At 36.5% G+C, this 26709-nt stretch overlaps 1 protein-coding gene across 2 annotated transcripts; it reads left to right on the forward strand.

Annotated features, from left to right (window-relative positions):
- Nucleotides 1–458: 458 nt before the first annotated feature.
- LOC132123847 (1-phosphatidylinositol 4,5-bisphosphate phosphodiesterase delta-1-like) lies at nt 459–26268 on the forward strand. Of its 2 annotated transcripts, none has more exons than XM_059534539.1 (15): nt 459–598; nt 13918–14076; nt 18137–18365; nt 18723–18852; nt 19099–19327; nt 20200–20401; nt 20503–20647; nt 22525–22677; nt 23575–23724; nt 24311–24470; nt 24630–24746; nt 24864–25042; nt 25295–25430; nt 25725–25874; nt 25962–26268. In XM_059534539.1, the coding sequence occupies exons 1-15, from the start codon at nt 568–570 to the stop codon at nt 26051–26053; spliced, it is 2262 nt and encodes a 753-aa protein (XP_059390522.1). In that variant the 5' UTR covers nt 459–567; the 3' UTR covers nt 26054–26268. The 2 variants fall into 2 exon arrangements, with proteins under 2 accessions (XP_059390522.1, XP_059390521.1); XM_059534538.1 differs by lacking the exon at nt 459–598 and adding an exon at nt 3644–3869.
- The last annotated feature ends 441 nt before the right edge of the window (nt 26269–26709 follow it).

Here is a 26709-nt window from a genome sequence, read left to right on the forward strand (position 1 = left end):
GCTGTAGCATGAAGTCTCACAGGCCCACGATGATATTTAATTTCCTGGCAGTGAAATGAAGAATGTTTTCAATCTGAAAACACAATGTAAATCAAAGACTACACTGACTTTTATTTCTTTGCATCTAAATGATAAGACAATGTGCTCATGAAACACATCTGGGTGGAGGGTCAGATTAAGAATGCAACTGAGCATTTGGGGTTTTATTCATTTTTTGTCTTTCTCTCAAGATTGGAATTACAGGACAAGAGTGGATTTCTGAAGAAATGAATCAAGAGCTCCTTCAGAAAGCAGGCGCTTATCTGAATTAAACTTAAATTGTCCATAATAGTTGGAAACAATTGCATTTTCTCAGGGAATCGGTAGACTTGACAGACCGGTGTTGTTGTGGGTGTTGGCGAATCGATACCGGCGGCGTCCACACACACACACACACACACACACACACACACAGAGCACTGTCAGTGGATGGTTTAGGACACCGCTTCTTCACTCATCCCAGTATTTTTCCAACTGGAATATTCTACAACTGAAAAACAGACACTAAATAAAACAACAGAAAGAATCATGGAACCGGATGGAAATGTCAGCAGACTAGGTAAATTTTGCATTGATGTCATAGTTATTCCGTGCGAGAAGTGTCAACGGGTTATTCATTATGGCTATACATGAACACCATAATGTGAATATTTGAATGCTACAATACCACAGACTTTATACAAAGCGAAATTCTTGAAACAGATGGTAAAATATTTTACCTTGTTTTTTTGTTGTTGTTGTTTTTTTTAGTCACGCGACGTGTAAATACCATCTTGTTGCTGGTTGCAAAACCAGAAAATACTATTAAATGCAGAGGTGCCATATTTAGTGTCATCACAGAACATTTTCCATCACTTCAGGACAGGAGTTTGCTTGTCTTACATTCGAGAACTTTAAGGGTAAAACAGACAGAGGTGGAAAGAGTACAAAAATATTCTACTCAAGTAAAAGTACCATTACATTAATGAAATTTTACTTAAGTACAAGTAAAAGTACCAGTCTAAAAATCAACTCAAGTAAAAGTAAAAAGTAGCTCATTTAAACTTTACTCAGAGTAAAAATTACTTAGTTACATTTTAACAGTTGGAGGGAGTCAAAATGGGACAGGCCAAGGGTGTCAAACTCAGTTCCTGGAGGGCCACAGTCCTGCACAGTTTAGATATAACCCTAATTAAACACACCTGATCCAGCTAATCTAATCATTTAGGTTTATTTGAAAACTACATGATATGTGTGCTGGAGCAGGGTTAGAACTAAACTCTGCAGGAGTATGGCCCTCCAGGAACTGAGTTTGACACCCCTGGGATAGGTCTATTAATCTCAAACTAGTTGTTTTTAATTAAAGGAATCAGTTATTTAGAATAATAAGACATTTGGGCTGTTACCAGGCAAATCAGTATCAACAAACTCATCTTTTAATGCAGAGGAAATGCAGAAGATTCATTGGAAGTGGCATTTAGATGTATTACACTGTTTAGTGCAGGACAAGAATGCATTTAACCTGCAGTTACCAATGCATGAATAATGTTTTGATATACAAGACATAAAATGTTGAATACTCATTTGAAATGATAAGAAATTAATTATTTAAAAAAATCAAAAGATACTTTAAATGTGAAATTAAAATGGCCAGTATGTGTCAGCAAGTCACTGTTAATAAGTGAGTCATTGCGATTGAACCGAATCATTTAAACGGTTGATTCATTCAGGAACAAAACACTGTCACGTTGCTCAGAGACGCAAAACTGTGCTTTGGTGGCTGTGTTTGGAATTATTTTCTGTTGTAGAAATAGAGCTAAAAAGGCAATATGGTATCTAAAACGCAAGTCTCTTAATTAACTTGTTTACTAAACTGTTATATATATGTATGTATATATTCATGATTTTTGGAGGAAACGATGGCATTCTTTGTGTGATTTTGATTTAATATATGAAATTATGTAATTATGTGAATTTTCTGCCCCTATATCTTCAATTTTGTGATCATTCTAAATGCATTTTAGGAGACTGAATCACACAGTGAAAGAACGCACTATAAATGCGCGCGCACATCATTAAAACAAAAATAGCACACTCCTCACCACTGTCTTTTTGGCTAATTTGTGCAAAACCTCTTGCTAATATGTCAAAGCTTCATTTCAACCACCAATGCAACGATGCAATTATTTAGCTTACCTCTAAATTCTTGCGCAGGGTTGATGTTTTGTCGAGATTTTATAAGCTGCTAGTTTGGTCTTCCTAGGCAAGTACAGCTTACACTGCATAATAGAGCATACATATGGCCATGGGTTCACTTCATTTCCTTCGAGTTCAACTGCAGAATATGACGGGGTTTCGTTTTCAGCGGTGTCTGCACCACTAACGCCTGTTTTGTCCGTCTGCATCTTTCTTGTGATTTTAGCGCCAGTTTGCCCTCCTGCCCATTATTTACTGACGTAGTTTCCAGGGAGCGATTTTTTTTTTTTTTTTTTTTTTACTCAGTAATTAATGTGTTTCAAAATGTAGCGAAGTACAATACTTCAAACAAAATATACTTAAGTAAAAGCAAAATTACAGATTTAAAAAATTACTTTAAAAAGTATTAGTACACAAAAAAGCTACTCAATTACAGTAACGCGAGTAAATGTAATTCGTTACTTTCCACCTCTGAAAACAGATGCATGGGTTCACAATAAAACCATGTCATTTATGAGCATTAGGCTACTCTCTACAAATACACACTATTTGAGTTAACGTAGTTTATATATTGTATTGTATTATTATATATAACTTATTCTTTTCGTGGATCTTTATCTTTGCACAAACCCACGTTCAGCATGACGAATGCGATTCAACCAGAAGAAGGCGCCCTATGCCAAATAACGTAACTAGTAATTCATCAAAGTGACTCGTATCATTGAATCGGTTCCCTAAACGATTCATTTAGATTCGCTCACTGATTTGTTCAGATTACATGCTTAGATTCCATAGAGATTTTATGTTTGATATGACTTTAATAAAGCTATAAGAATACAGAAATAACTAAAATGGATAATTCACCACCATTTTCTCTTTGTTAAAGAGTTTGACTCTGTAGTTGGTCAGCAGATCATCATCTCCAGTTCTTTCAGTTTGTCTCATTAAGTACCGCAACGAGTCTTGACTTGTTTTTATAAATTCTATGGTCTTGTCTCGTTCAGTAAAGGGGCGGTTCGTTCAGGAGGTCCAGCCAATGAACTGATCCATCACAACCCACACTGGAATGCTATTGGTTCGCGTTTTGGTCAGCAGTCCTGAGCTTTTAAGGGCAAGTAGGGAGAAACTTCATCGAACTAAATAGCCAGGAGTCAAATCAGACCGAGTCCTCCATTTAAAAGATTCGTTTAAGCAAAGATTCTTCTATAAGCGAGATGACAAAATCTATATTTTACACGGAAACTTCTGTCAGGAGGACGTAAATGGTTTTGTATTTAAGCAGGTTGAGAAAACGGTATACCAACAGACAAAAATATTAAATATAGGCTATAGTTATTATGACACAATATATTTAAATACCACAGTGCAATTCATAGCATGTCAGATTTATAGATGCGCAAACCTGAGATACATAGACCAAGTGAATCGTAAAAACACAATAGAGTGATTTTTTTGCTAGTTTCGAACCCGCCCATTAAGAGACTTGCAAACGTCATGGTTTTTCTCGCCTCATGTTATTTTTCTAGACAAACAGTCGATTACAGTCGATTGAGGAATGTCTTGTGTGCGTAAGCTTCGCAAAAGGACGAAATCCCACGAGTTAGTTTACCAAGAGCAGTGCAAGATCGTGGCACACGAGAATGGCAAACGCATAGGTGGGTGTTGCATTTTTTTCGGGCGATCGTGCATTAAATAGCCTACCCCCTCCGTGGATTAAACTGCCTGCGATTTGTTAAACTTTCTATGGCTGTAGTTCCAGAAAGTTTCCAACAAATTGCAGTTATAGTTTTTATCATTTATTTATTTTTACTACTAGGCAAAACCATAACAATGGGATCTCATCTAAACTGTAACTTATGTAACTTATAAACTGTAAAATTAAAAGAAGAGCTCGCTCGCACTGTAAATGTTGTAACCTGTAAACATTAAGTGACTGTGCAAGGTAAATAAAACAACATTAACCGTTCATACAGACTTGGAAATAACATTAAGTTTATTTTATGGAATGATTAAATACTGTAAATCTGTCAACCAATCTCTGCTACATCTTGCACAAGTCAATGCGTAGTTCAGTGGCAAATCAGGCTTTTTGTTTGCTGTCAGAATCTGCACTTTACATATAAAGGATTCAAAATAGTAAGAGGATTTACAAAATACCAAGATGAAATGCAATGTATGTTTAAATGCACAGGATTCAGTAAGGCTAGGTTTTGAAAGCTTTTAGAAGCATCATGTACAATTTCATAATACTAGTTTTTCATAACTTTTTTAATGTTTGTGATTTTCCTGTTCAGCTTTTTGTTGTTTTGATGTATGTCATTAAATGGCATTCAAGCCAAATACAGCAGAGAAGATTGGTTTGTTAATGCTTTTTTGTTGTTGTTGTTGTTTGTTTTTTTTTATTGAAAAAAAAGGAGAGTAGGATTACAGATCTTTTCCAAAGAAAGAATGAATGGTTTTATCGGTTGACTTGTCATATTAATCACTGGCTACCTTCCAGTGATGAAAAATTGAGGTTAGCCGGTTATAAATAAATAATTTTTATACACATTTCTGTCTGTCCTGAAGAAAATATTGGCACCCAGTGCTTCATAGATGGAAATTCCTGTTAAATGAAAAAAAAGTCTTGAGGAGTATAGCATCAAAACACATGAAATAGCATTACTTATTTTTCCACTTCGTTGTAGCGTCCTGAAACGGAATGGATTTGAATGCTTCAGCTGCTATATTTACATACATTTTAGCAATCAAACTGAAGAGCTTTTATGCAAATGTTAATTAAGTTGAGGTTGATCCAAAGGAAAACTGAAACGTGATCTTAAGCATTCTGTTGATAATGCCAAATATAAATATTTGAATCTCACTATATTCACTGTAAGGTTAAAAAATACAGAACACACATGTGTAATACTGTTATGTAGATATATGTGTAGTTATTGAAAGACAAATGGTGATGATGTGATGATGGCTAACATGTTTACACAAGATTATTTTGGACCAACAAAGTGGATGGAGGCTTCAGAATGAAAAAAAAGTACCATACATGTAAGATTTAAAAAAGGTTCATTCAACTTGTGTGCTATATTAAGTCTTTTGAAGTCACGGTAGCTTTGTCTAAGTTTCAGACATAGAGACGTTTGTATTTGCTTGCTTTGAATCAGCTGTGGTCACCATTCACCATTGTTGTACAGGAAAGAGCAGCATTCACATGCTTTTTGTGTTCAGTTGACTTTTATCCAGGTTTCAATGCAAGTTACGAAGGTAAAAAAAGACTCTTTTGGCATATTTTTAGTTACACACATGCTGAGTTGCATAACATCTGTAGTCAGCTGTGTTTGACATGACTCACAAACTTCCAAATGTGCAGATTTTGGAGCTAAATACTGCACTTGTGAGAAATGCTTTGTGGCTTACATGTAGATACAGTACAGAAAATAATCACCCTCCCCCCCTCTTTAAAATAATCACATTTTTGTTGCTTTGCAGCTGGAAATTAAGACGGACACAGTTTTTGTTTCAGTGCAACTTATAACATCCAAGTGAAATATATAACACCAACATGTAAGAAAAAAAAATAAAAATTCACAGAGTTTGAAAAAGGATCACCCCCTCCAAAAAATTACTTGTAAACTCAATCAGGTGTAGTTAATCACCTTCTCAATGGCACACAAACCATTTGACTTTCAATTGTTTTCAGTTGTGGTCATTTTGATCAGCTCAGCATGAAAAGAGCTTTCCTGGAGCATCTCGGTCCTTGGTAGTGCAACTGAAGCAAACAATCACAACTGAGCTTTGCCAAAGAAGATTCTGAGGCAGATGAGACTAAAATGGAATTATTTGGTCTCAACACCAAACAATATGTCTGGGGACTTCCGGTTGACGGCTGATTAGTATGGCGGATTAGTCTTTGAGCTCCTCAAAGTTGGGTTGTACTTTCCCCTGAAATTCAAGTTGATTACAGTTGAAAGACAAATTTTGTCTGAAAATATGCCAGGGGGAAGCAAGAAAGGGCCTAGGAGAATGCAAAAAGATGACGAAGACGAAGCACATGCGAACGCAGAAATAGAAGATGGCGACGGCGAGGCATCAACGCAGACCTTACACGAGACGATGCTAAGTATTAGCAAGCAGATAAGTGACCTGCGGTCGGAGCTAAAATCGGATCTGGATGCATTCAAAGCGGACATCAAACAAGAGATGAATACTCTTAAACATGACATCAACCAGCAACTAACAGTGACAAAGCTAGCGGTGCAGGAACAGAGTGAAAAACTCGAAGAAGCTCAAAATCGCATAGGAGGGCTTGAGACTTGGTCAACGGCAGCTAATGACGCACTCAAACAATCACTAAAGGAACAAAAGAAGATGATAGACAAGATTAATGACCTGGAATCAAGAGGGAGAAGGAATAACCTGAGGATTTATGGGGTCCGCGAAGGAGAAGAGGGCAACTCTACAATAACCTTCGTTGAAAACTTACTTCGAAGTGAAAGGTTGATCAACGAGGGTACTGACACGCAAATACAACGAGCTCATCGCTCCCTCGGCCCCAAACCCACCGCGGATACCCCTCCACGATCCATCATCGTGAACTTTCTTGAATTTAAGATCAAGGAGGCTGTACTGAAAAACGCGTGGCAGAAGAAGATATTCATACGAGACAAGCCCGTAACGTTTGACCATGATTATACCACGGCTGTGGTGCAACAGCGCCGAGCTTATAAACATATAAAGAGCGCGCTAAAGGCCAAAGGCATCTGATTTCAATCACCTTTCACTAACCTTCGAATCCATTGGGACTCGGGCCCACGGCTGTGTCACACCCCGGCGGAGGCTATGCGTGAGATGAGAGATCGGGGAATCGAGGTGGAGGAGCCCCGGGATCGTGGAGGTCTTGACACGGCTGTCCTGCTGGATCAGCTGGAGAGCGCGTCACCATGGCAACCCGTTACTCGTCACGGAGACAACGGAACAATCAAACGCGTACGCGGCCGACTGCAGGAATTTCAACGTTCCTCGCCCTAGCAGTTAACTAAATTTCGACATGTGCTACAGGTACTTCTCGCTTGTTTATTTTGGGACCAATATCCCACACATAAAGCATTTGCTGATTAGATCTACAATTGTAGTTTATAAAGTTTCTATTATAGGCTTTAGGAATATATTTACGTTACCCTACTTTGAGGATGACAAGCTCGAGCTGGAATGAGTGAAACTCATTGGACGTTATCACTAGTTCTGGAAGGGTGCCCTCGCTTTGTGCAAGGCTTTTCCCCCTCACTTAATGTTGGGATTATAACCCTGAGTGTACTTTCGGTACCTCATTTTGGAAGTCATTGTGTTCACTTGAAATGTACTTCGGGGTGTTTTTTAGTTTTTTTTTTTTTTGTTTTGTTTTTGTTGCTTTTTGTTTTGGAGGCTTTGGGAGAAGGAAAAACTACATTTTATTTTATTATTATGTGATGGTACAAAAACTTGAAATATTGTCACTGAATGTAAACGGTCTTGGAAATGCAATCAAAAGAGCAAAGGTAATGACAAAAATAAAGAAAGAAAATAAGCACGTTATCTTTCTGCAGGAGACCCATTTGTCACCACAAGAGCACAAGAAACTAAAAAAATTTGGATATGAGGAAATATACTACAGCTCTCATGTTCAAAGCCACAAAAGAGGTGTAGCCATCCTCATCTCGAAGTCATTGAAACTAGACGTATATAAAGAAATAAAAGACAAAGAGGGGCGCTTTGTTATAGTGAAGGGCAAAGTTGGAAATAGCATATTGACTTTAGTTTGTATATATGCACCTCCAAATAGTGATAGATCTTTTTTTAAAGATTTATTTGATGTGATCTCCCTAGAATCTGAGGGAATTTGTATTTGTGGTGGGGATTTCAATGTAATACTGAATTATAATCTGGACACAACTAGTCAAACCAGAAATAAAAAATCAATTGGAAAATTTGTAAACAATACACTTAAAGAAACAGGACTTGTAGATGTATGGAGGCTATTACACCCCACGCAAAGAGACTATACACATTACTCTATTCCGCACTCTGTACATACGCGGATTGATTATTTTCTAATGCAAAAGGAAACATGCTACAGAGTGTTGGATTGTAAAATTGGAGTCGCTGATATCTCTGATCATAATGCAATTTTCTTAACTATCCAAATAGACGTTGCACCCAAAAACTCTGTTTGGCGGCTCAATGTGGGTATTCTTAACAACGAAAAAATTGTGAATGATATCAAGCAGGAAATTGATACATTTCTTAGAGAAAATGATAATGGGGAAGTTGACCCTTTAATTCTTTGGGATGCGTTGAAGGCTGTGGTGCGGGGAAAACTAATAGCTATAAATGCACAACTCAAGAGAGTTAGAAAAGAGAAATATGAAAAATTGATGAATACTTTGAAAGAGTTAGAAAATAAATTTAAACATAATAGAGAATTAGATACACAAAAACAGATAATGGAAGTAAAAACACAAATAGAAGAATTACTTAATCAAGAAGTAGAAAAAAAGGCAAGATACGTCAAGCAAAGTTATTATGAACTTGGTCCCAAGTCAGCAAAGTTACTTGCTCGTAGATTGCGGAAACAACAAATGAATACTGCAATTCATAAAATTAAAAATCCAATATCACAGAAAATTGAAACTAAGCCTGAGGAGATTGAAAAGATTTTTAGAGATTACTATCAAAAACTTTATTCACAAGACGAGACCGTGAACAAGTGTTACATAAGGAATTTTCTCTATTCATTAGATTTACCTAGCATTGGGATGATACAGAACAAAACAATCACCAAAGAGATTTCACTAGAAGAATTAAATAAAGCGCTGGGTAAAATGAAGACTAATAAAACTCCGGGTGGTGATGGGTTTCCTGCGGAATGGTACAGAAAATTTCGTGACAATCTGAACCCAATTCTATTAAGATCTTTTAACTGGACGATAAAGGAAGGCCGCATTCCACCATCTTGGAAAGAGGCCATTGTGTCTCTGATTCCTAAAGAGGGGAAAGATAGAGATGATTGTGTTAATTACAGACCCATTTCCATTTTGAACGTGGACTATAAATTGTATACTTCAATTATTGCTAAAAGACTGGAATCATTTGTTACAGATTTGATCGATGAAGATCAGAGTGGGTTCATTCCAGGGAGACAAACACAGGATAATATTAGAAGAACCCTACACATACTCGGAAAAATCAAGAGAGATAAATTAAGTGCAGCTCTTATAAGTCTGGATGCTGAAAAGGCATTCGACAGGGTGGGGTGGGAATTTCTGTATCAGACGCTGGAAAGATTTGGATTCGATCAAGACTCAATAAAAATTATTAGGGCAATTTACCAACAGCCTACTGCCAGAATCAAGGTAAATGGGTCTCTAGCAGATCGTTTCTATTTGAGCAGAGGAACGAGGCAAGGCTGCTGTCTGAGCCCCATCCTCTTTGCTCTGTATATTGAGCCACTGGCACAGGCTATCAGACAAGAGGAGGGATTAAAGGGTATCACCATGGGACATATGGAGCACAAAATAGGATTGTTTGCTGACGACGTTATGCTATACTTGCAGGACTTGGACACCTCTCTCCCTAAACTTTTAGAGGTGATTGAACAGTTTCATGCTTGCTCTGGTTATAAACTAAATATCACAAAAACTCAAATTATTCATTTTAATTACTGTCCAGGAGAAGAAATTAAAAATAAATTAAATGTAAATTGGAAAACAAAAACACTGAAATATTTAGGTGTAAACATAACAAAGAACCCTGAGCTGATATACAAAGCAAACTATAAGCCAATAAATAATAACATAAAAAAAGATTTGGAGAGATGGTCGACCTACCCGTTAGATTTTAGTAGCAGAATAAATGTAATTAAAATGAATATTATGCCAAGGCTCCTGTACCTGTTTCAGTCGCTCCCAGTCGAAATACCACTCCAACAATTTGCACAATGGGACAAAATGGTGTCAAGGTTCATATGGGGGGGGAAACGCCCCAGAATACGTCTCTCTACGTTGCATCTCCCAAAAGAGAAAGGTGGGATGGCTTTGCCAAACTTAAAACTGTACTTTCAAGCTGCACAACTACGACCTTTATGCCTTTGGTGTGATAACTCTTATATTGCAAGATGGAAAGATATTGAGATTTATAATGTACCAGACTATAATGTTCAAACCCTGTTGGGGGAGGAAGGCCTAGACGACAATCTAAGGAAGGGTCTGAATCCGATAGTTAAGTTTTCCCTTGAGATATGGTTCTCTCTGATTAAGCAATTTAAACTTAAAAATGATCAAAAAATACTGAGATGGATCGCAATGGACAATAGATTTAAGCCGGGTACTTATGACAGGACTTTTAAGGATTGGATGAATAGAGGCCTGACGGCTTTCTGCATAGCTATCAAAAACAACAAGATGAAGAGTTTCCAGGAGCTAAAGGATAGTTTTGATCTAAATAACCATGATCTATTCAGGTATTTTCAGTTGAGAGATTATTACTGCAAGGAAATTAAGGGGATTTCTTCCGACGTGGTAAACCCTCTTATTGAAACAATGTGTGGTGCTTATCAACAAAAGACTAACAAGATTGTGTCTAAACTCTATCGCAGTCTGCTGGAGAACTTGAAAAACACTACACTCTAAGTAAAAGCAAAATGGGAGTGTGAATTAAAAACTGCTCTCACAGAGGAGGAATGGTATCAAACATGCAGTCTACTCCAGACCTCGACGAACTCCCAACAGTGGAGAGAGTTTAATTGGAAGTGTAGTATAAGGTTTTTCATCACTCCTTACCTGAAGAGTAAACAACTTGGGATACCTCAAGACTGCTGGAGGAACTGTGGTAGTAGTAAGGCAAATCACGCCCACATCTTTTGGACATGTCCTAAAATTCAACCATTTTGGACTATGGTTAACAATTCTTTACAGAAGGTGCTGGGATACACGATCCCAAAGGATTGTAAAGTTATGTTCCTTGGAAACATCACAGAAAGCGTGCGGAAGGAGGACCTTTATTTAACCAAGATTTTGTTATCTGCGGCACGAAAGGCTATTACTAGACTTTGGCTCAAACCAAGCATCCCAGATCATCAGCAATGGACAAGCATAATTCAAAGCATTTTTATAATGGAAAAATTAACCTACACTATACGATTAAAGGATTCATTATTTAAAGAAAAATGGAAAAAGTGGTCCAATTTTCTGACATTAGAATCAGCTTAATTGTTTCTCCCAATATGACTGTACGGTGTGTTTTAAGTTTGTAAGACTCTACGGATGGTGATTGGGTAAACTTGCACAAAAGATGGTAGAACTCAGGTAGATGGGTGTTTCATTTATCAGTATTTCCAAAGACTACAAGTTGACTTATTTCTGTCTTCAATGTACTAGATACCTCCTCCTTGTCCTCCTTTGATGTGGTTCAATGTATTATTGTTTATTTTATTTTATTCTTGTTATGGCTGTCATAAAACTCCAATAAAGATGAAAGTTGAACAAACAATATGTCTGACAGAAATCCAATACTGCTCACCATCCAAATAACAGCCTTCCTCCAGTAAAGCATTAGACCGATTCCTCCATTTAAAAGATTCGTTTACACCAACCAATATGTCTGACAGAAATCCAATACTGCTCACCATCCAAATAACAGCCTTCCTCCAGTAAAGCATGGATGTGCTAAGATCCTGTTATGGAGTGTTTCTCTGCAGCAGGAACTGGAGCACTTGTCAGGATAGAAGGAAAATGGATGGGACAAAATCACATCAAATTCTTGAGAAAAATCTGTTGTCAATGGGAAGAAGGTTTACCTTATAACATGACAATGAATATTTCACTGTAGTATACTCGCTATTTTACTAATGCCCAGTTTGATTTTGGAGAGCCTTTAAACTTTTTCCCCCTGTTTGCTGCCTTTAAACTGCTAATGATGTGAATGCTTATGAATAGCTTATATGGCTTTTAGTCCAGCAATTGCACAACTTAAATCCCATTTGAGCCCTGTTTTTATAATTTCTTTAAAGATCACAGAAATGAGAAGTCAGGAGAGTATTTGATCTTTGACATTTGCATTCTGAATACCTGGAGTGTGATTTGAATGAGATAAAAAGCCTAATGCTCACATTTTCCTAAATGTTAAATACCTCACCATTTTCAAAAATGCTAGAACAGCTAGTAACAGTCATCCAAATAAATCCTACACACAACGTTTTCTGAGTAAACACAGGCAACCATCTCAGCACAGTAAATGTTTTTAGGCTCATTTCAAAGGCCTTTCTGAAACATCTCAACTTTTTCATAATTTCTCCGTCTTCTGCTTGAGTGCAACCAGAGCCCCATAAACAGCCTCTGTGGCAAAAGCTCGTGAAAAAATGTCTGCAATTTTATGGTTGTGCCCACACCCTTGGGTCAGAGAAGCAGGAGATATTCATAATTCAGTTGTTAGGCCAATTAAGCCCACCATGACAGAGTTCAAGCAGGTTGCACATTTATCATTCTAATATCACCACTATGATAGCTGGAGGACAAAAGCTTTGCATCTCATGCTTCAGGCGTTAACCGTTATTATTATCGTTCCAAATTCAGCCACTCCTGAAAATGAAGTGAAAGAATTTTATGGAAAGACTGATCTTTTATTGCAACATTGTCATGAATTGAGTACAAGCACCAACCATACACATACACATTTTTCCATATTGCAGTAAAATTGTGGTTATCTTTGTCTTGCTTTATAGATGCAATAGTCCTTGCATGATTATTTGAAAACCGATCCTGAAAATTGTAACTCGGATCATATGGCTGTTTGGAAAGTGATCTCAGTATTTTCAGTATATTATCGTATGTGCTGATTTGCTGCTCAAGAAACATTTCTTCTTATTATCCATGTTGAAAAAAATTCAGATGCTTCGTATTTTTGTAAAAATGGATAACTCATAAAACAAGAATATATTGTATTACATTTTCTTTTCTTATTTTTTTTACTATGTTCCCAACACGTGAAGCATACAATCTGCATATCTTTATATATTCACACAAGAATCTCTGTGAGCAATGCAAAGGACTTTATTGCTCATCTTTACTCTATCATGATTGTGGTTTTAGCAAGAAAAAATAACCACAATATCTTTGCAATATGGAAAATATTCTGTGTGGGTGGATGTGTGTAGTCAATAGTGTTATCTTTAAGACAATGAGTACAATTTATGATACTTTAATAAAGAGTCAAAAATCAATGCAATACTGTAAAACTGAATATAACAAGGCATTGATATACTTTATGCTGAAAATGTTAAAGATTGATACTAGTTAATGAAAGGGAAAAATTCTAAGAATTTACCAACAAAACGAAGCAAAAGGCAACCTTTATCATACTTATAGCTCACCCGGCAGGTTTTGACTTTGAACAAAGTCTGTAAATTCTGTAAGATCATTTCTGCTTTTGTCTGGAGAGGGGCGTGTCAGGGCATTAGCATTACTGAAACCATGGATATAATCTTTTTAAATAGCTTCGAACTATATGTGACTCAGCACTGACCCCAGAAATGTTTGACTTTGTCTCTATATTTGGACCTTCGAAGACATATAAGTTCTCATAAACTATGATACTTTGACAGTTGACCTTTGTGAAATCCATTCACACTAATGGATAACCTTTTTCTTCATTTTCTTTCATTTTCTTGACCTTTAGGTCTGGGGGGAGACCCGGACCTGCAGTTTTTACTGAAAGGTGGAGACCTACTAAAGGTTAAGTCCAGATCATGGAGGAAGACCCGATACTTTCGGCTGAACGATGACTGCAAGACCATGTGGCAACAGACCAGCAAGGCTTTTAAGAGTGACTCCGGCTGTAAGTGTCTCTGCTGTCCCTTTCTTCATTTCAACACTCATTTCATAAAGAATCAAGAGTTCACTTGAGATAATAGATCTTAGTATTCTTAATAAAACACTGTACATTTGTGAATACAACTAAGCTGCCAAAACGATGCAATTTTGATCAATAAAACACATGAATGTCCATGTTTCTAAAACGATATATTGGCCATAAATATACTAAAGGTAGTTTTATTCCTAAACACACATACAACTTAAGTAAAATTTGTCATGAAGAACCCAGCAACTTTTTTGTGCCTATATAAAAATAAAGAAATAAAGAAAAATATTTTATATAAAACACTACCATTCAGAAGTTTGGTATCTGTAAGATTTAATTCAAGAAGTAATTTCTACTTTTATTCAGTAGTTGTTAATCAAGAATGCGTTCATTTGATGAAAAATGACAGTAAATACATTTATAATACTACTATATATATATATATATATATATATATATATATATAGTGGGACCTAGTAACAGTGCCGGGTTCAATCCCGGGACGAGCGCTGTGTGAAGAAAAGCCAGATCTAATGCCGTGTCGTAGTGAGGACGCATGTTATCGTGCGACTCTTTTACCGGCTGTTTTGAAGAAAGATCAACGATCGCGTCGAAAAAATATGTGCAAACTGTAATGAAGCAGAGATAAGTTAGTTCCTCACTTTCCGCTCTGATGCCGATATCGTTCGCTTGCTTCAGTGAAAGTATAACGTGCCTAACGTTTTCGACTCGTACATTACACGTCACGCCCTGATGTCACGTGTCGGTACGGGATCTTTACGGGTTGTGTGTGAAAGCACGCACATATCCCGGGTAATCACTGGCAGTGTGAAAGGGCAAAATCTAGCGACCCGGGAACAATTGCCGGAACACTTTACCCGTGTATTTGCCGGAATCGCAGAGTGAAAAGGGGCTTTAGCTTCTGACCTGTTCCTCCTGGCCAAAGGCCTCAGATCAGGCCTCTTATCTCCTGTCTGCCAGACCCTGGCTGCCTCCTCTTTGTCCTGCATATGTGTGATTAAGGAAACCGGGACCAAACAAAATCAAAGGATTCTAGTGAAAACACCAGATATCAGCAGGGAAACCCTTTGGTCCTGTTCGCATTATATTCTCACCTATTGGTTGGGTGTTTTGTCAAGTGTTTTTACTCCCATTGGCCAGGGAAGATGATTAGATGGATTACATACGTAGCCCTTTCGGCCTCTTTTCAAATATTGTATAGTTAATCGTTTAAAGCGGGGATCATGTTTTTACACACAGGAAGTAAGGCTTTTATAATCTTATAGTGATGGTGCCAAGTTTATCTAAAGCTGAATTCACTTGGATTAGTGGGAAACAAACTGAGGAAACGCGACAAATTGTTTTTATCAAACACTAAGTGCTAAGGCAGTAAAACTATACATTAATTAGATTAGATTAGATTCAACTTTATTGTCATTATGCAGAGTACAACTACAGAGCTAATGAAATGCAGTTAGCATCTAAGCAGAAGTGCAAGAATAGTGTTTTATATACAGCTAAGTGCAGAGTAAGTAAAGCTATGATTTACAGTATGTACAGTGGAGTTGCTATGTACAATATTAAACAGAGCATGTATAGAATATAATAGGAGTGCATTGTAGGGTTATATGTACAGTATATTATGAACAGAAATGGGACAATAGCCGTGTTTAAAAAACAAACATCAACTGCTATTATCTATTCAACAATGAACAGATTTTGCCCCTGTTTAGGGTGTTTGTCATGAGTTTATTATTCCTGCCTCCATCAAAACTCAATGAGAGGTCACATGATCAACACCCCACACTGTGTCAGACTAGAAAGAGCCCAGATATGTGTTACTGGGGTTTGCTAGCACATCACAGTTGCTATTATTATTTAACACTAAGTATTCAACTTTACTGCTTACAATAGTTCTTCCATGACATGAATTATACGTCAAATAAGGTGGCTTGGAGGATTGTTCTTTTCCTCACTGTGTGCAAGAACCGAGAAAGAGCACCTCATAGGAAGTGGTTTAAAAACCAGACCTATTTTTACATTTTAAAGGTGAACATCAGTTCATTAAATCCAAAAACAACCCACTTCAACTTAAAAAAAAAAAGTGTTGGTGCAATCATTAACCAAAATGTCACTGTTTTCATCTTTAAATAGTATTTCAGTTACAGTATTTTATACAATACATTAAATGGAACAATAATAATCTGAGAAATTCAGAAAACAGAGGTCAGAATTTGGCAAAGCGCAATGTTTCCATTTTGTCAGCTTGTTTGAGTGAAATCTGAAGGATGCTAGATTTGCCTTTGACACCGTTTTCTTTCACCAGTTCACTTGAAATTGGGTGTTATCCATATAGTTTTCCTAATTTGCCTTTGTGAGCATGTGCCACAAATGATCTCCAGCTTTCCATTTTTGACACTTTCCACACATACTGTACAAATTAAGGGTGCGAAGCTCTTCCTTTTCATCAAATGGTCATCGAAAGTCCTCAACCTCTGGAATCTTATGAAGTTCAGAGACTTAATATGTGACCCTGCATCACAAAACCAGTCTTAAGTCGCTGAGGTATATTTTTAGCAATCGCCAAAAAAAACATTTTATGGGTCAAAATGATACATTTTCCTTTTATGCCAAAAATCATTAGGATATTAAGTAAAGATCATGTTCCATAAACATATTTTGTAAATACATCAAAATGTAATGTTTGATTAGTAATATGCATTGCTAAGAATTCATTTGGACAATTTTAAAGGCGATTTTCTCAGTATTTAGATTTTTTTTACACCCTCAGATTCAAGTTTTTTGAATAGTTGTATCTCGGCCAAATATTGTCAGATCCTAATAAACCTTACATCAGTGGATGTATAAATCTCAGACTGGTTTTGGGGTGCAGGGTTACATATATGAGCTTTGCTTGTGTGATTAATATTTTTTTGTTTGTTTAATTTTCAATAAATATTTTAATTACATTGACACATTCTATTAATTAATAACACTAAGAATTAAAAATAGGCTTTACTACAATGAACTGAATATAATTTAACATCAAAAGTATGATTTTAACAATACGGTCCAGAACAGAGAATAGAGCTCAGTTTGTCCTGTTTAGAATTGTATTTATTTAACACTGTGATTAAAGGGCAGAGGGCACAGGAGGAGACTGATTGTAATGCACAGCTGTGTTTGCCAAGCACATTCAGGAATCCTCAAGTAAGGTGACATCACTGAGGTTATCACTGTCTGGCGTGATGCTTGCGTACAGCAGTGCTTTGCCAAGATTCTTTGATTGAGAAATCAAGATTATTCAAGTGTCTCTCATGTTAATGTTAAAGTTGAATCGTTCAAGGATGTTGATTTGAAATTGGATTAGGCATGACAGGATTTTACCGAATTAAAATTAATTTAACACAGCTGCAAAACTGTGCCGTGAAATGTTCTTAATGCAATCAAAATTAGGGTTAAAGTAATTAAAAAATGAAATTAATATATCTCATGGTTCTTCCATTACAAAGCCATCAAATTAATTACATTGATAAAATATAATGAAAATTAGATAAAGTAAATACATATTTTTAAAAAGAGGTATGTTTTATTTAATATAATCTGAAAATATGTTGTCTGTATGGGTAATTCAACTGAAATGATTACAAATTGTACAGCAGCTATACATAGTTTCATTCCATTCTATTTCATTGAATTTGAATTTAAATTACAGTTCTGTTTGTTCAATTTAAATTGCACTTTGCTGTGTCCTTTTCTGGTTTGGCAGGTTTTTCGATGTCAAAATATACTTCATGTACAGACCTGCATATCAAATAAGTTTCATAAGCCAATAGAAAAAAATGTGTCTCTTTGACTTCAGGCTGTTGTTTCATTGTAAATCACTGTTTTGAATCCAGATGTTTCTCTCATCAATCTGCGGACAGATTTCTTGTGAAAGGCAGTTTTATTCACAAAAGGTTCAAAATGTTATTTGTGCAGTAAGTTAAAACTCTAAAATGAGTAATAATTAAAAAATCTTTTACCTCTTTCACAGTCAGTTTTGAGGACGTCGAATTTGTGCGGTATGGCCGTCAGACTGAAGGGCTGCAGAAGTACGCTGACCTCTCAATGGAGGACCGCTGCTTCTCCATCATCTTCAAAGGCCGACGGAAGAACGTGGATTTGATCGCCTCATCCAAAGAGGAGGCCAAGCGGTGGGTCAGTGCTCTGGAGAAGGTCATAACTGTCATGGACAACCTCAACCGACAACAGAACTCTGAACAGTATCCTTGAAAGTTCATGCCCCAAAGCCTGCACACATTTGTCAACACTGTTGTAATCGAAGGAAAACACTGATTTAAACATATTTAGGTTATTACACTTAATACTTGTACTTAATGTAGGGTTATGTTTCGGGATAGGCTTTGGTTTAAAGTTGGTTGTTTATAGTTATGCATAATTTACTGTTGTTCTTATAGTAAGTACATGTAAAATAAAGTGTTACTTGTATTTATTTAAAAAATTGCACTTTAAGTTCTGTGTGTAAAAAGTCTAATAAGTATTTATATAAAACTGGAGTTCTAAGTTCTAGCTAGAAAATATTAAATATATAATATTCAGTCCTTACATCAGATAAAAAGCTGGATCTATAGCTGCATGCGCAAGGCAGACAAGAATGCAGACAACAAAATGACCTTGAAGGAGCTGAAGCATTTCCTACGTCAGATCAATATTGAGGTGGACGACAGATACGCTGAGATGCTCTTTAAGGTGAGCTGCAAATCATAATGCTAGCATTTTCATTTTAACTTTTATGAGTAGCTTATTCAATTTTTTTTGGTTTGTTTGTTAAAATCACTGCTGTTCAGGATTATGTATGAGTCTACAAGTTATCTACTATCTAAAAAAAAGTAAAAAGAAACATGTTTAAATTGCTTTTGAGCGCACTGGCAGCTATTCATATGAGTATAGAGTCTCTTGCTGATGGTCCTGTTTTTTTGCCATTTAATTTTGCAGAAATGTGACACATCAATGTCAAACACTCTAGAGGGATCTGAGATCAAAATCTTCTACGATTTACTGACTTACCGTGAGGAAATTGATGTGATCTATGGCAAGTATGCTCATACTAATGGACAGATGAGCTCCGGCGACCTGTTGAACTTCCTCCAATATGAGCAGAGGGAGCCAGTGTCTTTGGAGTATGTGCAGAAGCTTATCGAGAAATATGAGGTGGATGAAACAGGTAAGCACACTTAACTTACAAGAAGAACACATCAGATAACTGTTACATTTTATAGATATTAATAGCTGCAATGAAAGGATACAAATTGATAAAAAGTGATAGTAAAGACATTTATCTTTTTTTTTTTCAACTTTCGCTTTATCAAAGTATCACGTTTTCCACAAAAATATTGAGCAGAATGACCATTTTAAACATTGATAAGAAATAGTTATTGAGCAGCAAATTGGCATATATGAGAAAGATTTCTGAAGGGTCATGTGACACTTGAGTAATGATGCTGAAATTCTGCTTTGTCTTCACAGGAATGAATGTACATTTTAAAATGTAGTCAAATAAAAAAGTTTTCAATTGCTAGAATATTTTACATATATTTATTAGTGCTGTCAAACGATTAATTGCAATTAATCACATCCAACATAAACATTTTTGTTTACATAATATATGAGTGTGTACTGTGTTTATTTATTATTTATATATAAATACGCACAGATACACTATATATTTAGAAAATATTTACATTTATATGCATTTATATATTTATAATATTATATTTTATATTATAGATACATTTATTTAATATATAAACATAGCATATTTTTTCCTAAATATATACATGCGTGTGTTTGTATTTATATCTACATAATAAATATACATAGTAGACTCTCATATATTATGTAAACAAATATTTTATTTTGGATAAGATTAATTGCGATTAATTTGACAGCACTAATATTTATATAACAAACTATTAATACACAATCATCAAACAAAGTACCCAGTCAAATTAGCAGATGTATCATGTAACAAAATATAAGTAATATGCATTTTTACAATAAATTTTAATATAATACAGTGTTTTCACATTTACCCAGCCAAACAGAACAAGTGCATGAGCAAAGATGGTTTCCAGATGTACCTGAACAATGAGGAATGCTTTATCTTTAACCCCGCCCACAAAGGCATATACCAAGATATGCACCAACCACTCAATCATTACTTCATTTCCTCTTCCCACAACACCTATCTGATGGCGGACCAGCTGAAGGGGAATAGCAGCACAGAAGCCTATATCAAGTACGAACATGTCTGCTTACGCTGGAAGTCTCAATAGCAATGCATTAGCACGTTAAGCATTCATCCATAAGAAATATGAGAGAATGGTTGTTGTCTTTTAGAGCTCTGACGAAGGGCTGCCGCTGTGTGGAGCTGGATTGCTGGGATGGTGCAAACGGAGAGCCGGTCATTTACCACGGCCATACGCTCACATCCAAAGTGCTCTTCAAAGATGTCATCAAGGCCATCAAAGAATATGCTTTCAAAGTGAGTGACGTGACACCAGTTGATCTTACAAATCCTTACAGTTAACTAATAATGCACACTGCATTTCAAAGTGTGAGTTTTCTATTTATGTCCATCAAACAAATGGATGTTGCGAATCAGCTCAGTTGATGAAGTCTGGTACCCAAAGTTTTGGAACAAATTACTTTAAACATTTATCAAAACACAAAAATTAGAAAGTACAAGCTTCTGTATCAGGTTTTGATGTAGAAAATAGGAGCAGACAGTGGGAAATCTACTCAAGTGTCAAGAAGTCAAAGAGTCAGCATATCATAAAAATTAACATTAACAAGAAAAATTAATAACGGGTACTATGCAGATGCAAAAAGGAGTAAATAATGTGCTTTTGTGTGTTGTTTCTTGAAATAACGGTAACTTTAGCTTTGGTATTTACCTATATTTAACTATAGCTTTTTACTGTTAAAAAATGCTCGTTTTCTTAAAATATGCATTTAATATCACATAATGTTTTGAACGATTCATTCAAAGCAATTCTAAGATTCAGTTTCTCTATACCGCTCTTTTTTAGTGAGCCTACTCTGCTCTGATTGGTCAGATGGCCCAGTCTGTTATGATTGGTCTACAGCGTACAGCATGTGTCGGAAACGATACGCTCATTGCCATAGTTCGATAGAAAAAAAGATTGTGGTAGTACTGCTGTGAATTTTAACCACTAATTCTTTGTAGCCTCTTTTTCCAGAAGTGAAAATAAAACCAATTTACTTTCACAGTGTAGGACACAGTGTCTTCTCTGCATGACGTTAACCACAAGAACAAGCCATAGTGTTTGAGGGTGGGTGAAGTTGTTCGTGGCCGGGCCAATGTATGAACATAGGCGGGCATTATACAAATGCCATCACAGAAGTGGGATTCGAATTACTAAAGACTTGTTCAGGCTTTTCAGAGTCGATTCTTTCTTTTGGGAGACCATAACTTTATTTATCATTCACTTTCTTACCCTTATTTTAATTAATTTTTAAGAAATTTGAAATAATTTGAAAATGGATTAAAAAATAATTTGTAAAGTAAACATACTTTAGATGACAAAGTATTTTCCACAAATAAATGTTTAATAAAAATATAATTAAAAAGGAAGTAAACTGTAACCACCAGGGCACTTGCATTGGGAATCATATTTTTTCAAATAAAGCCAAGGTAACACTCATTTTACATACAGCAAACAGTGAAAATTACATGAATATGACAGTGGGCAAATGCATAAAATGCAGCATAATTTGAAATCACGAGTTTAATGTTTAAAGCATTCAATTTGCACGGGCCGAAAGCCATGCAGAGAACACACAATCATGCAGGTCACTCGCACACTTCACAAGATCTCACAACTGGATTCGACTTAGTTTTGCAAGGTCTGTGAAATAAAATTTTCATTAGCCATTTGAAGATTTGTTTAAATGTTTTAAATGCGTATTTGCTGAATGCTGACGGCAAACGAGAAAGTATTATAATGTTTGCCTTTCTATTACTAATAATATAAAAGCAATCTTTATAATACTTTTTGTATACATTTTAATTCCTTTTTTTAGCAGTTCTATTGGATTATTAGACAGAACTGTTAACGACAATGCCACAACAGCGAACAAGAGGGAGAATATGAGCACTTTGTGCTCAGGAACCTCTGCTCTCAGTGGCGCCAAAATAAAAGTCTTGAATGCCTTGAATGCATCTTCCAAACAGAAAAATTTATTAGCCGATGCCGATATTTGAAAAAAATGCCAAATATCGGCCGATATATCGGCCTTGACGATGTATAGGTCAACCACTTGTGATCACTGATATTAGCACCTAATGGATTATGAAAACCTTATGTATTTTATTACATTTTTTTTTTGCTACACTAGACCTCACAGTATCCAGTGATCCTGTCTTTGGAGAACCATTGCTCCGTAGAGCAGCAGAAGATCATGGCCCGTCATTTAACCTCCATCCTGGGCAGCGCTCTGCTCACTCAACCCCTGGGGGATCAAATGCCCAACACTTTCCCAGCACCTGAGGTTAGATTGCTTAAAATAACACATGCATGTTTCCTGCACTGCTGAACTGTAAAAAATGATTTTTCAAAGTTATAAATGAAAGTTTATTAGAGTATGTATTTTTAGTTTTTCTACTTAATTAAGAAATTAAGTGTACAGTACAACTCTTCATTAGCTGATTCTACATACATAACAGAGACAGGTCTCTAAAGCTAAACCAGCTACATGACCTACAAATCTCTTTTCACCACAACCCACTTTCCTACGGATGACTTCCTTGTAATCCCTGCAATTTTCCTGTTTACTTCTATATCCATGAATTCAAAGCTGTAGACTGAGGAAGTGATTATCAGTAGAGCTACAATTAAATGGAGACAGATTGTGTTTTCTTTTATCATAACCATTTACAATTTCCTGATGGTTCACCAAAACACTCACCATGCTTTTGAGCTGCAGTCTGAAAGGCAAATGACAAGACAGTACAAGTTCAGACAGGCAGGATTTGAAGTGCTTATTTTGGTTGTGAGGTGGGAGGAGCCTCTGAATGATGTCACATCGGGATCCTTGCAGCTAGATCTGGTTTGGCATGACAACGAAATCTTTTCCTTTCAATTTGATTTGAGTTTCAACCCTGAGCTATGTCCTGTACTGAGAATTTCTGCCAGTTTCTCTGAATGAAACTGTGGCAGGATGGTAATCCAAGGCGATTCTAGGATTTCACCCCGAGGGCAGCTCAGCCATTGAACTCTTATACACAAGAAGAGACACAATAGCAAACCATCATCTTTCAGTTCCATATATTATGTGAAAAGTATCTGGTTTTCTGGTCTTCAGTGTCACACGATTCTAAAATACTGATTTGGAAACATTTCTTCTTATTAGCAGTGTAGAAACAGTGCCATCTGTTTATGTTTGTAGGAGCTCAAGGGACGTTTCCTGATCAAGGGCAAGCGTTTGAACAAATTAGATGCTGTATTCAACAACAACACCACCGAGGATGTGGACAGTGTGTCAGAGGAAGATGAAGCTTCTGAGGTCAAAGAGGCTGAACAGAGACCCAAAGCAAAGGTGTGTAAAAACCCTACTACTCTTCAGTGACCAACAACCAAACATCAGCTTTACCTGTATTACCAATGATCAGTACAGTGAAAAACTGTGTATGACTGTAATGCAATCTGTTTTTTAAAACCTGCTGTCTGTCAAATGCTTCAAAATTAACACTTGACAAACATTACATTCCATATGTGAGTAAAAACTGGCAACCCCCCCCCCCCCCAAAAAAAAATCAGCAGACTATTCATTGGTCCAACATAAAATATGTTGCAATTTGAATTAATCAAAAGTACATTTCTGATCCTGGAAGTTTATTTTCAGACCACTGCATTTTCTCATGAATAACTTTCAGAAATATTCCACAAAGCACACTTACTAGGTTCCATGGAGTATATTTGCATACACAAAGCTGCGGTAGATAAGTTCAAGTTCAAATCGGCACACTCAGCTGTCACAGACATTCCCACAAAAACCCGATTCAAATCATGAGACAGACTGGAGATTTGTTCTGCTTATTTGGCATTCCTTTGTCACTGCTTTTGTGAAGTCAATTTATGTTTTGCCCAACTGTAATTAAAATGTATTTTTGATTATTCTATAGAGTTCCAAAAAGATCAAGCTGGCTAAGGAGCTGTCAGACCTTGTCATCTACTGTAAAAGTGTCCATTTCAGCACCTTCGAGGATTCAAGAGACAACCACTCTTTCTATGAAATGGCCTCCTTCAAGGAGAGCAAAGCAATGAACCTGGCAGAAAACTCAGGTAAACTAGGGTTTCGCTAACTGCTGGGTTTGCCTACAAAAATACTTAATCACTGCAGTGCTCTATAGGGCCTTAAACAAAAACAAAAAAATTAAACTCCACTTTGCTTAAATGTTGCCAGATATACTCTAATATCAACTCTCTGCTGATATCTTAAAGCTACAGCATTTATTAATCACAACATGGATAAGCTGAGCAGAATCTACCCAGCCGGCTCCAGAACCGATTCATCCAACTACAATCCAGTGCCACTGTGGAACGCTGGCTGCCAAATAGGTGCAAAGCCCCTACGATATGACATATTATGAGTCTGATGCAGTTCAGAAAGCCTGTTTTTAATCCCATGATTCCAAACACCACTTAATCTGTTTTTATCTCTTGAATTATCCACAGTGGCTCTAAACTTCCAGACTCCCTGTAAGGAGATGGATCTGAATCAGGCCCGCTTTCTACCTAATGGCAAGTGTGGCTACATACTGAAGCCAGAGTTTCAGAGGGACCCAGCCTCACAGTTTGACCCCAAAAACCTCAGTGTAGGCCCCTTGCTTCGGAAAAAGACCTTGCATCTCATGGTGAGATTCTTATTAAAAATAATAATATATATTTATCCCTAAAAGCTAAAATCCAATAGTGCTAGAAGTGAATTTAGGCATCACAACAATGTAATATTCATTAGGGTAAATAAATATTCATTTTGAGGTTCGATGAAGACATTTTACAGTTAAATTATTATGGCACTGATATATCATTCATCCCTAAATCAAATGCAGACTTATCTAAACCAATGCAAACACATCAACCAATAACTGCATATGTCTGTTCAGATCATCTCAGCCCAGCAGCTGCCTAAGATCAATAAGGACAAGCAGACGTCCATTGTGGACCCTCTGGTCAGGGTGGAGATCTACGGTGTGCCCGCCGACAATGCCATTAAACAGACACATTACATTGAAAACAATGGCAAGTGTCAACAGTGCATTTACACTTACATGTGGGTGGTGTTGGCGCAGTGGATAAGACAAATGCACTTGGTGTGAGAGACCCGGGTTCGAATCCACTGTGAGGCACCAATGTGTCCCTGAGCAAGACACTTAACCCCTAGTTGCTCCAGAGGTGTGTGACCTCTGACATATATAGCAATTGTAAGTCGCTTTGGATAAAAGCGTCAGCTAAAAAAAAATGAAAAAATTAATAAATGTTGAACAAATGCTTTTTCCCCTAAGTGTAGGTTACTTAGTTGTTTTTTGGTTACAGGTTTCAATCCTACGTGGAACACAAACTTCCAGTTCACTGTTCACGTGCCGGAACTGGCTTTGGTGCGGTTTGTGGTAGAGGACCATGATACTGCTACGCATAATGACCTGGTTGGTCTGTACACCCTGCCCTTCACCAGCATGCAGAATGGTGAGCTCGTGAAAAGAAGTCTGAAATTAATTCCTGTTGTGCAGTTATTATGAATTCGCTCAATGTAAGTCTATCCTCTGTCTTCAGGATACCGCCATGTGCCTCTGCTCACAAAAAGAGGAAGCCTCATCCCTTCAGCGGGACTGTTTGTACACATCATGATTATTGATAGTGAATAAACTCCAACATTCCCCTCAGTCATTGTAATGTCAAAGCGTGGAGATCACTGAACAGCACCATCAACTAAGCTGTCCTCTGCAAACACTTTTTGGATAAGATTTGGACCTTTCCGATGTGCCTTCTGATTTACTGGTGGTACAGAGGCATACCTTAATATGCTTCTTGGAATTAGTATGCGTGGTTTAGTAAAAAAAAAAAAAAAAAGAAAGAAATATAAATACATAGGAAAAAGATGATATCAAATCAAATGTTCAGAATTCAACATTAAAGTCCTTTCATAGCATGCAAACCGAAAAAAATCTATATTGTTTAAATAATAAAACATCAAATTCATAAATTTTTTTACAAAAATATTTTATTTAAAGTTAATTGAAATTAGATTTTTTTTTGGCTTTTGGCTACCAATAAGAGTAGTACTTCCTAGTGCTGTGAAATCGATTAATCGCGATTAATCGTATCCAAAATAAAAGTTTGTGTTTACCAGTGTTGGGGGTAATGCATTACATAACATAGGAGTTACATAATCAGATTACTTTATCGAAGTTACTAGTAAAGTAAAGCATTACTTTTACATTTTAAATGAAATTGTCAAATAATTAACCCCGATTACTTTCTTTTCCCATTTATTCATTGACAGCTCACCTGTCCCCGTTTT

The sequence above is a fragment of the Carassius carassius genome, chromosome 42, assembly GCF_963082965.1.
Source record: "Carassius carassius chromosome 42, fCarCar2.1, whole genome shotgun sequence".
Lineage (NCBI taxonomy): Eukaryota > Metazoa > Chordata > Actinopteri > Cypriniformes > Cyprinidae > Carassius > Carassius carassius.